Source organism: Cyprinus carpio, chromosome A6 (genome assembly GCF_018340385.1).
Source record: "Cyprinus carpio isolate SPL01 chromosome A6, ASM1834038v1, whole genome shotgun sequence".
In the NCBI taxonomy this organism is placed as follows: Eukaryota; Metazoa; Chordata; class Actinopteri; order Cypriniformes; family Cyprinidae; genus Cyprinus; species Cyprinus carpio.
In genome coordinates this window covers 2,951,011-2,964,271 of record NC_056577.1, presented here as the reverse complement: position 1 = coordinate 2,964,271, position 13,261 = coordinate 2,951,011, and the positions used below count along the sequence as shown (strand labels likewise).

Genomic DNA, 13,261 nt, shown 5'->3' with positions numbered 1-13,261 from the left:
ACATTTTCTGCATTAAACAACAGTAACTAGATTTACTGATTTAATAATGCATTGCATGTAATTTCTCTGTAAATATGTCAGAGCAATGTTGTGGTACATACAATGTTGAGCATACCACAACATTGCTCTGACATATTTACTGAGAAATAAAATGCAATACATAAACCAAAATTCAAAACTTCTGAACAAGTGGGGAAAAAATATTTTGCATGCAATTCTGAAGAAAACAAATCACATTATAATAGTACATTAAAAGGATAATGTATCAGTAAAAATAAACAAAATCCCGCTATATTTATGGATTAAAATGCAAGGGACAACTTTTCAGTAATTCAGAGATGGTTTAATTGATGATTTTATAGATTATTACTGTTTATTTAATTGACTGATAAAATGTCAGTATAGGTAATGGTCTTTCCAGGGCTATGCGTTTGTTTACGGGAAAAGACAATACATTTTTTACCTTATTTTTTTCTCTTCTTTGCAATTTTTATTTTTTCTTTCTTTGCATTTTCTTCGCTTATATGACTAGAATGTGAAAATTAAATTGAAGTACTACTGTTGAACTAGATTGAACTTTCTACTAATGGAAGAGATGTTTGCTGGATGTCTGCTGTAGTCAGAGCTGTTGAGAAACAGACAGTCCATAGGAACTGAGGAATGTGGAAGTAAAACGTTTCATGGAGAAACCACTGAAGCCCATTCATTTCAGTGTTTCTCTAGCACACTCACTGATAAATTGAAGAAAAGACTGCATTTTTTGACATTTTATCGCATTAGTTGAGCTTTTAGAAATCTGTCCAGTAGTGGAATTATTATAGTTAATGTTTATCGTTAGATAAAAGACAGTTATACAATAATTGCAGTTAGATTACATTAGAAACATCTTAATATAGCAACCATAAACAGATGCTAGTTGTCATACTTTTAAGTTGTTAGTCTTTCTGCAATCTTTCTCTCCTGTAGGATGTTGAATTAGTTTCAATGAAAACTGCTCATTAAAGGAATACAATAAAGAGTTTCACTGAATGCAATTGGTTGCGTACTCCGTATTTGTTTGCTTTTTTTATATTAACCTATTTTGTATGCTAATGTGAATAATTAACCCTTTTAAATTTAACATTTAAAAAAATCCTGTGTTTGATAAAGTCTAAATATACATTCAAATGCAAAACCTAAAAAAATAAGCAAGCAATTATGACTGGCAAAATTGAGCAAACTACGGCATTACATATGAATATAATATTTTTCCTGGCTGCCAAATGCCTCTAATTTGCCTCTTTGCACTGGAACTTAAAATGTTTTCTCCATTTCAACCCAAAATACTACACTAATTGTGATATAAATAAGCATATGATATATTTTAAATGGTGATTCATGGATCATAATTATTGCACATATTATTTAGTACCAGAAATCTCTTTAAAATATTACTAAATAGAACTTAACAAAAATGTACACTTAAGGTGTTTGGTCCATGGTTTGGTCACATTTGACTGCCAGGAGTATGAGTGCATATTAATACTGTCTCTTTATCACTCACCAGAATGAGAATTCTATTCTAAAGGGTAGTCAGCGTAGTTGTCAATGTACATTATGTGTTAATAATTACTATAAATTGCTGCAAATGTAGTGAAACTGCTGTCTGTCCCCATTAAACTAATCAAAACAGACTGACAGCGCGGAGTTTTTTGGAACTATTGAGAGCTCCATGAACCACGTGATCGCGTGGCTGCGTTTCACAATGGCTCTGGCTGTAGTTTTTCAGCGTTTCAGATGCGTCTCACGTCATGACGACGCGCTCCATCAGTATCCATGGCAACGGTCTGTTTTTATTTTTCTTCACTCTCATCAGCATCTCGCGACGAGCTGATCGCTGAGTTAATAAACTGACCGGCTTTTCCTTTAGCGACTGTGATCGTTTAGATCAAGTTTATCATGTGCAGTGAAATCTGAACACAAGAACCGTGTCGACATGCCTTGTGTTCATTATAAGTTTCGAAGTAAACTCACTCACGACACGGTCCTGTTTGAAGGCCTTCAGATCACTGTGACAGAGTTAAAACGGCAAATCATGAAGCGCGAGAGACTGAAGCTCTGTGACCTGCAGATCAGCAGCGCGCAGACCAATGAAGGTGAGATCAGCTCCAGATCACACTAAATAAACATTTGATGCATGATCAGACATTATAAACTAATGCTTTTATGTTCAATAAAAAGCAACATTTATTAATCTACTGCTGTGATGACAGTGATGGAGTCATAGTAATATTTTGATGTATTTAATGGCACTCAAAGAATACTATGGTACTGTTAGTGTGAGTGAAACATGGTCTTATTGGAGTTTTTTGCTGTCAGAATACACTGATGATGAAGCACTCGTTCCCAACAACACGTCAGTCATCATCAGACGAATCCCTGCTGTTGGGCTGAAGTCCACAAACAAAAGATTTGTCATGTACGTCACGTGACGTGAACGCAACTTTCATTTAGATGTAATATGAAGAATCATAAGTCACTGCTGTTTTAGTCATTTGATCTCTCTGCTGTTTGGTTTTGCAGTCGTCAGCCTGAAGCATCACGTGGATCTTCACAAACAGTATGTAGAAAAGGGTTTGCATTGGTCTTGATGTATAATAACTCTCTTTGGAAAGGTTCTTCATCAAATATTTGGTTCCCTCGGTTATTTTTGTACTCTAACAGTGGAGCATCGGTGACTGGCTCCTCCAGTGTATCACAGATAAACACGTTTGTTATGTTTTATAATGTTACACAGTTTTTGATCAAACTGTCAGAAAAAGCTGTTTGCTTGTTGCGAATCGAAGGTAAGCCCAGTTCCACAGAACGGTTTTAAATAATATCTTCATTCTATATGCGCTATTGTATAATTTTACCTTATATTTTCTGTATGAATAACCGCATTTGCTGTATAATTACTGCATCGTTATACAATAAAACTATCATTAATTCCCTGACGATCAAGGCCCTGCGTGTTCATTCTGATTGGGTTTCTGTAGACGAGCATCTCGTTCATGTCTCTGTGTCTCAATCATGTTTCCAGTCTTCAAACTCAAATCTCTAGACTGACTGACCTCACTATTGTCCTAAACAGCCTTGTGTCTCGTCACAGAGGTAAAACTCCTCTTGTGTTCATGTTTGTTTCAGCAGCAGGTTGGTGATTCTTCACCAGTTTCACTGGATCAGCTTCTGAAGGTACTGAAATCAAAGAGAAATACACTCTGCTTCACTGTAATGAACTTCAGTGTTTGCTTTTGAAGTGTCATAATGAAGACAAAAGGTGCTTAATATCAAAACACAGTGTACAGTGAAGTTGTTTAAAACACTTAAAAGTGAGCAGAAATCCCACAATGACAAACACACGAGCAGCTTCTTCAGGGAGGTTTGAGTGTCTCAGTGCTGAACATTAAAACGTGCAAATGCCTGTGAAACAGACTGAGAATCTGGCCGAGGCAAATGCATCAGAGGAGGACAAACTCAAAGCTGTGATGTACCAGTCCAGTCTGTGCTATTATTCCAGCAGGTGAGTGTTCAGACATCGACAGTGTCTGAATCTGTGAAATACGAGAGATGCTCACGGTTCTGACATTCATCAGTGATGCGATGAAGCTGCTCGGACTGCTTCCACCAAACTACATCTGTTTCCGCTGTGGGATTCCTGGACATCACATTAAAAACTGCCCGAGCACTTGGGTAACTGGGCTTTCAGAGATCACAGCTGCTGGGAACCTGAGCTCTTTCCCCATTAGTCTGTGTGTTTGCTCAGAGTTTGAATGTCACTCATGAATTCACAGGACAACAGTTTTGCTCCTCGTAAACGCATACAGAAATGCGCAGGGATTCCTCGTAGTTTCCTGGTGGAGGTGGATGATCCTGACAGAAAGGGAGTCATGATGGACAGCAGTGGGAAATACGTCATTCCCGTTATGGATGCGTGAGTTTACTGTACTTGCAGGTTCTAGTGTTTGTTAAAGTCTTGTGTTTGAATCATGTCGTGTTTGATCTGTTCAGTGAGGCCTATGCGATTGTGAAGAAAGAGAAGCCGCCCTTCTCACCCCAGCATGAGCCTTCATCCCCTTCCTCTTCCTCATCCGATCCAGTCCCCGCCGCGCTGCTGTGTCGGATCTGTAAGGATCTGCTGACTGATGCTGTGATGATTCCCTGCTGCAGCACCAGCTCCTGTGATGAATGTGAGTATCTGTTCCAACATCAGTCAGAAACAAACACGCTGTTTCTGACAATCTTTTGGTGTCAGGTATCAGAACATGTTTGCTGGAGTCTGATGGACACCTTTGTCCAACCTGCAGACAGTCAGATGTTTCTCCTGATGCTTTGACCGCGAACACTGTTTTGCGTCAAGTAAGACCTTAAGCCCTGTTTCTTCTTGTAGTTCATCTTCTGCATCTTCATTTCAGAACTATTTCATGATTCTTTCTCACACAGGAGGTGAATCATTTTAGGAATGGAACCAGATCTTTGCGTCCAAACCACAGCCGTCGATCCCGGTCACCCATCCAACAATCCTCATCAAAGAGGCGTCGGGATGTGAGAGAGAATCATTCCCACTCAAGATCTCCTCTAAACAGAAATACAGACCAGAAGAGACCTCGTCACTGAAAGAAAGACTTTCAGTCCTGCATTGGAGAAACCTTGTGAAGCATCAGTTACAAACTCCCCACAAATAAACACGAAGCATCAAAATGTATTTTTATTTTTTATATATATTTTTATAAATATTTTCATATTTTTAAGAGGTATTCAAAAATACATTTATATTGCGTAATGGGGGTTTTCTTTTTGTATTTTTAAATAGCCCAAGCTTTGACCTGTCACTCACAAATTCTACTACTTCCATTAGTTCTGTTATACTAATATTAGTACCCTATAACCAACTAGTAATATAGTCAGTTAAATGAATAACGATACTGTATGGTATCATGGTGCAAGATCCGTGAATGTGTATTTATTCATGGTTATGAGAGCACAACTCTTGGGGAACAGGAAGGATTCCAAAGGGAAGCCTGCCAGTACTGTCTTAAGAAAAGTATTGTTGTTTCTTTGTAAAGTGACACCCTTATTTAAATCCTCTTCATACCAATTGTTAACAAAAGGTCTATTCATTTATTTAGACATAAAGCTCTGTTGTGACGCAGAAGTCCGTCTGTAACAGGAAACAGAACAGTAAGGGATCTCTCATTAATAAAGAAGGTCATGGAGATCTAGCTCACAAAATGTACTTCTAGTGACCTAAATTAACACTCACTGCTTAGAGATTAAAATGTGTGAAATGTTTCATGAAGTTTTCACAGTACAGCAGCCTACAACCTCAAACTTTCACATATTCGTCAACAGGAAATCTCTATGTAACATGCTTTTTACAATATCAAACATGCATTTATCTGAGAGGCACACACATATCAGTCATTGTGGTCAAGGCCTCTTTAATTTGTGTGGTGTCACAATAAATAAGTACAGCACATTTAATTATCACCGAAGCTCATGAAGCACAGCAACACAACATCTTTGTTATGCATGTAAGATTCGATAAAGGAAACTTGGTTAAACTGTGGTCGACCGTTATGGTGCAACGAAGATTAAATGATCTAGTGCACTTCCACTGAGTTTAACCTGGGACTCCACTGACATCGTAAGAGATTGTCCCATTTGTATTTACTTAGGTAGTAATATCTCTGGGTGTATTTTTAATAAGACCCACAAAGTATGTTAGAGACATGCGAGTAAATGGATTTTTATCTTGTTTTATTTTTCGACACTGAAATCAGAAGAGTCAAGACAGTGATTCTCTATGGTCACCACAAGAAAAAAAAAAAAAAAAAAAAATAAAAAACCAACATACAAACAAATAATTAATAACAAACAAACCAAAAAAAACCCATCCATACTTAAATAAATAAATAATTACTGTGACATATTGATGGGATAGTGCCTGATTGTCATGGTAGGCCTACACTAGTTCCTCAATTTCACTATGATAGATTTCCAAGATGCTATCACAATGCCACTGTATTTTAGAACTTGTTTATGCATAACTAATATGTTATGAAAATGAACCATGGTTTTATAATAGAAAAAGTGTAGTAACCTGAGCCCTCATTTATCAACAGAGGGTAGAAAAGGTTCTATATTTTGTCATACGAATGAAATATTAGAATGTGCCTATACAAGAAATCCGTGTTTATCAAACGTGCGAACGCACAGATGTGTGCGTGTAACTGGTGTCAAACCCTATAAAAGCCAGCTGTGACAGATGTTTGTCTCAGACTGTACGATGGCTTATCTTGCGTTATTGGAAGACTTCGCAGAAAACGCGTTCTCAAAGAACGGCTTAGTCTCGGTACAGCTTTCTGTGCCACGGTCTAGGTGAGGACCACGTGATCCATAAAGGGAGGTGTTGTGACCATATATGGTTCATTGGAGGCGTTTCCGAATGCTAATGAACGTGAACGAGCATGGTACTTACGCGCGTGTGGGATTTGCTTACTAATGTGCATAAGAACTGCGTGCGCGCGTTTGATAAATACGGATATTCTTGTACTTAGGCACATTGTAATGTAGTAATTTTCATTAGGGAGAACACTGTCATATAAAGCAATACCTAGCCTATCTCAAGTAGTGACCCTCTGACACTAGCACTCTCTTCTAATTCTACGAAAAAAAATAAAAGGAAAAAAAAAACACTTGCACTTTCTTTTACCTTTTAAAGGCGTCTGCTAAATGACTAAATGTGAATGTAGTGAAGAATCGTGTGTTTTGGACCTGTATGGTGTGTTGAGGGCCCACAGAAGGGTTCCTCCTCCTCCTCTCGACCTTTAAGCCACGAACTCTGCTTTCTCTTCGCTTTCCCGGGAAACCGAGCTGAAAAGAGGAGCCGAGAGATAAAAGAAATGTTTCGTCCGTTCCTGCAGAAGAGCCGTGGCGACCGACGGTGCGTTTAAGGACATGTTTTCATCACCGTTCGGTTTCTGTGAGGTAGGACGGTTATTAGCCCGTTTCACACACACACACACACACACACACACACACACACACACACACACACACACACAGAATGTTTTGTGTCATTTTGTGGCTGTTTCTTATTCTTAACGTGTGGTCGTGTAACTCACGTAACCGTTTTTCCACGCGAGTTTGTGGGCTGAGGGGAATCTGTGTTCGGAGGTTTTGAGGTTTAGCTAAAGCGCTAACCGGATGCTACCGACCGTTATGTAGAATAACGTTAACGTTCACACGAGCCGCTTATAGCCGAGCGGTTTCCATTGGATACGAGGATTCTTGAACTGATCAAAAACATTCACTAGTTGTTATTGTATGGTATATATAACATTATATAAAGGTATCTCTTTAGATTAGGAAACACAGATTCACTGATAGTAGTTATGTTTAGGTATTGTGTAGAGAATGGTCATGCAGAATTAATATCTGCTTTTTAAGCAGTGTTTGGGAGTAACTAGTTACATGTAACGGAATTATGTAATGTAATCACAAAATAAATGTAACTTAGGCCTAATGAAATGTTACAGTTACTGAGAAAAAAAAATCTGTAGTTAAATTACAGTTACTTGAAAATGTTAATGATTACAAAGGGGGTTAAGTTACATCTGAATTTTTCACACACACACACACACACACACACACACACACACACACACACACACACACACACACACACACACACACATATAGATTTAATTGATTTCTTTCATAAATGATTGCTCTAAAATATGAGACACCGATGTTTAGGAGTTTAGGACACATGCTTATTCGAAAACTGTTTTATTTCCTATTTGGGTCATATATATATTTCATTGAAAGATTTCAAAAACAGTATCCATAGCTATTAAACTATTTTTTGTTATGATTTTAAATCTTTATTTAATGATCTCAAAGTCTGATTTTGTGGTGGCTGTGCTTTAAAATTCAATTATTTATCATCTCAATTCAAGTGATTTAGGATTATTATTTTTTTTTTTTAAATCTGACATTAATCAGTGTTGAGTACTATTGTAAGGTTCACCCTGCCTGCTTTAAAATTTTTGAAAATAATTAACAGCTGAAAACATTAGAAATTTAAAAAAATAATCTTACGTTATCAGTTACGTTACTTTAATAAAGAAATTGAAATAGTTACACTATTATTACATTTTAAATAGGGTTGGAACCTGTAACCCATTACATTTCCAAAGTAATCTTCTCAACACTGTTTATAAGTACTGATAAACAGCCAATATGCATTCTAATAAGCAACTAGTTAATAATCAATAGTGTTCCCTAATTTAAAGCGTTACCATTATACAAGATTGTAATATAATATAAAATATGATATATATAATATATGAATTTATGTTAGTTATATTTTATTTATTATAATTATTATAAAACATACTATTTTATATTATATTACTGTATACATGTAGAATGTGCCATGCACTTATGACTGGATCTAAATTAAGAAGCCCCACTAAGATTTAAAAAATAATAATTTTTACTAGGGGTGCCTGTTATCTGATACCATTGTTAAGGGTAGTCACTTGAATAAAACAAGCAAACTTGGATTGCAACTGTGGTATTTTATCCTTTTGGGGGCCATGTGTTTGAAAAGATCCAGTTAATATCTTGTATTAGAAAATTATATATATAATGAAATATAATAATATAATATGTTTTACAGTACAACCAAATTAAATAAAATTAAATTAAATTAAATTATATAAACAATTACAAATAATAATACTAATACACATAATAAATTTAATAAATTTCATAAACTAAAAATGCTACAACAGTATGAGACAACAATAAAAGAAACATGATTCTCATATGGATCCTTTAGGAAACAATCAAACAAACAACAACTCAGATTGCAAAAATGGTGTTTTATCCAATTGGGAGCTAGTGTCAAAGAGACCCTGTGGTTATTTTAACATTATATTAATAATATATGTTGTATGTTTATATTGTATTGTATTATAATATATTTAAACGTGGGACTCCATTTGATATATTTATTTATTTGTTTTTTTTAATGAAAATGTTAAAATGTTTATGCTTACAAAAATGTACTATGCTGTCTGCGGTTCACACCAAAATCAGTTGGTTAATAAAAAATAATGAGGAAGCTTGCTTCGATGGTGTAAACCGTATAATTCTTGCCACATGAAGCCTATTTTTAGATTACCTAACAAAACAACTGAATGAACTGGTTTTGTTTTATTAATATGACTGGTTATACAGACCACATGATTAAATCAGGCAGAAATAACTCCTTACAGTAAGAGGTGCATGTTACCACATTTTAAGCAGCTTCCAGAATATTTGGTTACATCAACAAAATCATTTGAAAGGGTCAGAGCAATTTCGAACTATAGTAACTAAGGTGCTTTGGTAGAAACTATGGTTACGCTGGTACGTGAGCTTGCTTCATTTCACCTGCAGGTCTGAACACAATACACATAAAGTTGCTGACCCGCCCATGTTGAGCTCATCACTCATGTTACCTAACATACTGTTTGTTTTAAGCCATTTAAATAATACCCGTTTAGATTTGAAACTGTTATAAATTGAAAGACCAAACATCCGTTTACGAAGTTGCCATTTGACTTGCGAAAGCATGCCGTATTTGATCAGTGTGTTGCGTGCTTTTATTTTCAGGTGACTCAGAGCAGATGAAGCCTCGTGTGAGATGATCAGGATGAAGTCCACACGGATCTTCATGTTTTTAATTTGTCCCATCATGGTGCTGATATTCCTGTACTACTCGTCCGGCAGACTGCACTTACGGAGCCCAGTCAAGAAATCTCGTGAGTATATGTGTCATCATGTGACTGTTGTTCTCTGTGGAACATGTGAAAAGAAGAACTTTTAATAGTGTGCTGGTCGCTGTTTTCCGTTCATTTTTTGGTGAACTATGCTTTTGTTTATCTGAGCAGTGAAATGTCACTCTAGATCTGGTTTTCCCCTGATAGGTGATGCCTGAAATTAAGACTGTAGGCTTCTTACTGTCTGTGATTCTGCCTAGTCTTGCTGTTTGGCATCAGCTCAATGGGAAAGCCATGTTCTTAAACTGTAAAGACCTCGGAAAATAAAGATTTGGTTTGCGATGATGGCCAGAGGAGGGAGCTAAGAGCCCATAGCTGACTGTGTTCATCCCCTGGAATAAGTCAAAAAGGTAGCCAGAGCACTAAAAATGGTCAGCTTTGAAGACAAAATAATACACAGACTGATCTTTGCTGTGATAGATGTTTGCTTAGAGTGCCACTGATAACCCTTTTCACTATTGGTTTCTTTCACACTACGAGTATTAGCTGTTACACTGTAGTTTCACATACGTAAGACAGCACCACCACGATCGTATGTCACAAGATAAAATTAGAAGCTGTGGTATCTGATATTATCTCCACCTTAAAACCAATGCGATGAATAAGGGAATTAATAATACAGCTGAAAGAATCTGAGTTTCTACTGACTTAACAAAAAAGAAACTACTGTCAGAAAGATTTATTTGATGTTTTTGGAAGAAGTCTCTTTTGCTCACCGAGACTGCATTTATTTGCTCAAAAATACAGTAAAAACAGTAAAATTGTGATATATTATTGCTATTTAAAATAAGTGTTTTCTAACTGAGTATATTTTAAAATGGAATTTATTCTTGTGATGTAAAGCTGAATTTTCAGTACTCCAGTAAATCGTTCTAATATGCTGATTTGCTGCTCGAGAAACATTTCTCATTATTATCAATGTTGAAAACAGTTGTGCTGCTTCATATTTTAAGCATGTTTTGATGAATAGAAAGTTCAAAAGAAACGCATTTATTTGAAATAGAAATCTTTTGTAACATTATAGACACTTTTAATCAATTTAATGGATACTTGCTTAATAAAAGTATCTATTTCTTTAAAAAAAAAATCTAACCTCAAACTTCCTCAAACTTTTGAAGGGTAGTGTATATTGTCACGTATCATAAATTGATTTGTGGTTAAAGAGCAGACATCGTTCATGTTTGTGATAATGAAACAATGGAAAATGAATCTGTTGTTCATTATATGATACTAAACAATTTGGTACTATTGTCAGCATTGTAATAGGAGACAGATAGTGTGACCAGAACTTAGTTTAACTACATGTAGAGGTGAAAATGTGCAGTTAATATCTTAAAGAGACTAAAAATGGCAGTAGTTGGTGTGGCTCGGTTGATTCATTAAATGTTGTTTTTGACTGATCAAACCAATAAATGTAGCTAGATGTTATCATCTACCATAAAAGACCTTTGATTTGATGTTTTATGTAATCATTTATGGTGTTTTCACATACATTGGAACTGAGAATAATCTCTTTAACTAAGGTTGATCAGCATTTGTTAGTAATTTTGCTGCAGTTTGCTTTTTGGCGCATACAACAGACCAAAGCTTCAGGACATTTTCTCTTTCACCGGGCTGTGTCAATCTAAAATTGAACCACAAAATGCTACCATATTATCTACAGTGTAACTAGTGTAATTCATAATCGTGTGTGTGCAAGAATGGAAAAGCAGCATTTCTGTGCACACAGTCACACACAGACTTTGCTAGCGCTGCTGCATTTTGCATATTCCTTAAACAGATATGGTGTGCTTTTCTGTGAATGTTCTTGATTCCCTCTAAAGGCCACCTGGCAGAAACACTTGACTGTAAATCAGAATTGAGTTTAGCCCTGCTGTTTTCTTATGGATGTTTAGTACAATTGTCTAACTGTTTTATCAGATTAGACGGAGTCCAACAAATAAAACAGAGGTTCCAGTAAAATATCCCTGTTAAATACACTGGAAATGGACAGGTTTACTGAGGTCTTACTTCGTTGAGTAAAATACATTTGTAAAGTACAGGTATATTGAGACCTTACTCTATTGAGTATTTGTTTTATTATTTAATTTATTTTATGTATGCATCTTTATCTTTTCTGTGAATGCACACATGTATTTCTCTTCTGTTAAGCACTTTGTAAACACTGTTTTAAAAGGTGCTATATAAATATAGCTTTGCTTACTTAAATTAATTGCTTATACTGCTTATCAACACTTTCCTGTAGTGTGTCAATCACCTACTCTGCAGGTCAAATGTTGTCTTTCTCTCTCTCTCTCTCTCTCTCTCTCTCTCTCTCTCTCTCTCTCTCTCTTTTTTTTTTTTTTTGGTATAGAAATCCATACTTAAAGGAATAGTTCACCCAAAACATCACCCTGAAAAGTTGCTCAACCTCAGGCAATCCAAGATGTAGATGAGTTTAGCATTGCATCACTTGCTCACCAATGGATCCTCTGCAGTGAATGGGTGCCGTCAGAATGAGAATCCAAACAGCTGATAAAAACATCACAATAATCCACACCACTCCAGTCCATCAGTTAACATCTTGTGAATTGAAAAGCTGTATGTTTGTAAGAAACAAATCCATCAAGTTGTTTCATAATCTATAATAACACTTTCTCCAGTGAAAAAGTCCATCTCCTGTTGTCCCTCACATCAAAATCCACCCACATATTTGTGTAGAACTGTTTTGGACTGTTTACTCTTGTAAATGGTGCTTGATCTGTGCATATGTTTATCCTGATATGGACAAGATTACCTTTTCACTGCAGAAAGCAGAATTATGGATAGATGACTCTCCATTTTAAGATAAAACCATGTTAATGATGGATTTGTTTCTTACAGACATGCAGCTTTTCACTTAAAAAGACATTAACTGATAGACTGGAGTGGTGTGGATTACTTGTGGGTATTGCGATGTTTTTATCAGCTATTTGAGCTCTCATTCTGACGGCACCCATTCACTGCAGAGCATCCATTGCTGAGCAAGTGATTTCATACGTTTCTCCAAATTGTTCTGATGAATAAACCAACTCATCTACACCTTATATGACTTGAGGGTAAGTAAATGTTCAGGGCCGGGTTTCCCGATAACGATTGATCTTAGCGCTTAAGAGCGTTTTCTACGAGTAATTTTACGATCGTTCGTTATTGTTTCACGTGCGTTTCCCAACAATGCACGTAAAGCAATCGCACGTAGCTGTGCTTTAAGTGCTACTTAGGAATCGTTATCCGTTTGTCAAGTGCTGAAATGTCACCTTATAGAATGGTTCGTAATTGTAGTACACGCTCGTTTATTGACGTTAACCTAATGCTGCATTCCAGACAGACAACTTGGATATCATAACTATAATACAATACAATATTATATTATATTATATTATAGTGTA

At 36.1% G+C, this 13,261-nt stretch overlaps 2 protein-coding genes across 4 annotated transcripts in view; both read left to right on the top strand.

Annotated features, from left to right (window-relative positions):
* The first annotated feature begins 112 nt into the window (after positions 1-112).
* Positions 113-4,724, top strand: LOC109112674 (E3 ubiquitin-protein ligase RBBP6-like). The gene is made up of 10 exons (XM_042757539.1): positions 113-2,135; positions 2,359-2,458; positions 2,563-2,599; positions 3,166-3,213; positions 3,453-3,541; positions 3,615-3,711; positions 3,813-3,952; positions 4,030-4,208; positions 4,274-4,377; positions 4,462-4,724. Exons 1-10 carry the CDS (start codon positions 1,976-1,978, stop codon positions 4,633-4,635), a joined length of 1,128 nt encoding a protein of 375 aa, XP_042613473.1. The 5' UTR covers positions 113-1,975; the 3' UTR covers positions 4,636-4,724.
* A 1,762-nt stretch (positions 4,725-6,486) lies between these two features.
* LOC109051869 (CMP-N-acetylneuraminate-beta-1,4-galactoside alpha-2,3-sialyltransferase-like) overlaps positions 6,487-13,261 on the top strand; it is a 43,747-nt gene continuing 36,972 nt past the window's right edge. Inside the window, exons 1-2 of one of the 3 annotated variants that reach the window (XM_042757535.1) lie at positions 6,487-7,008; positions 9,688-9,836. In XM_042757535.1, the coding sequence (XP_042613469.1) occupies positions 9,719-9,836 (118 nt within the window). In that variant the 5' untranslated portion in view covers positions 6,487-7,008; positions 9,688-9,718. The remainder of the gene's footprint in view (positions 7,009-9,687; positions 9,837-13,261) is intronic. The other 2 variants (XM_042757536.1, XM_042757537.1) reach the window with 2 other exon arrangements.

What these genes read in the sequence shown, in the direction of transcription:
- LOC109112674 (XM_042757539.1), top strand. Translation starts at nt 1,976, where the DNA reads ATGCCTTGTGTTCATTATAAGTTTCGAAGTAAACTCACTCACGACACG. An exon ending in CTGTGCTATTATTCCAGCAG is followed by an intron (nt 3,542 to 3,614) that starts GTGAGTGTTCAG and finishes GACATTCATCAG; the next exon opens with TGATGCGATGAAGCTGCTCG. An exon ending in AAAACTGCCCGAGCACTTGG is followed by an intron (nt 3,712 to 3,812) that starts GTAACTGGGCTT and finishes ATGAATTCACAG; the next exon opens with GACAACAGTTTTGCTCCTCG.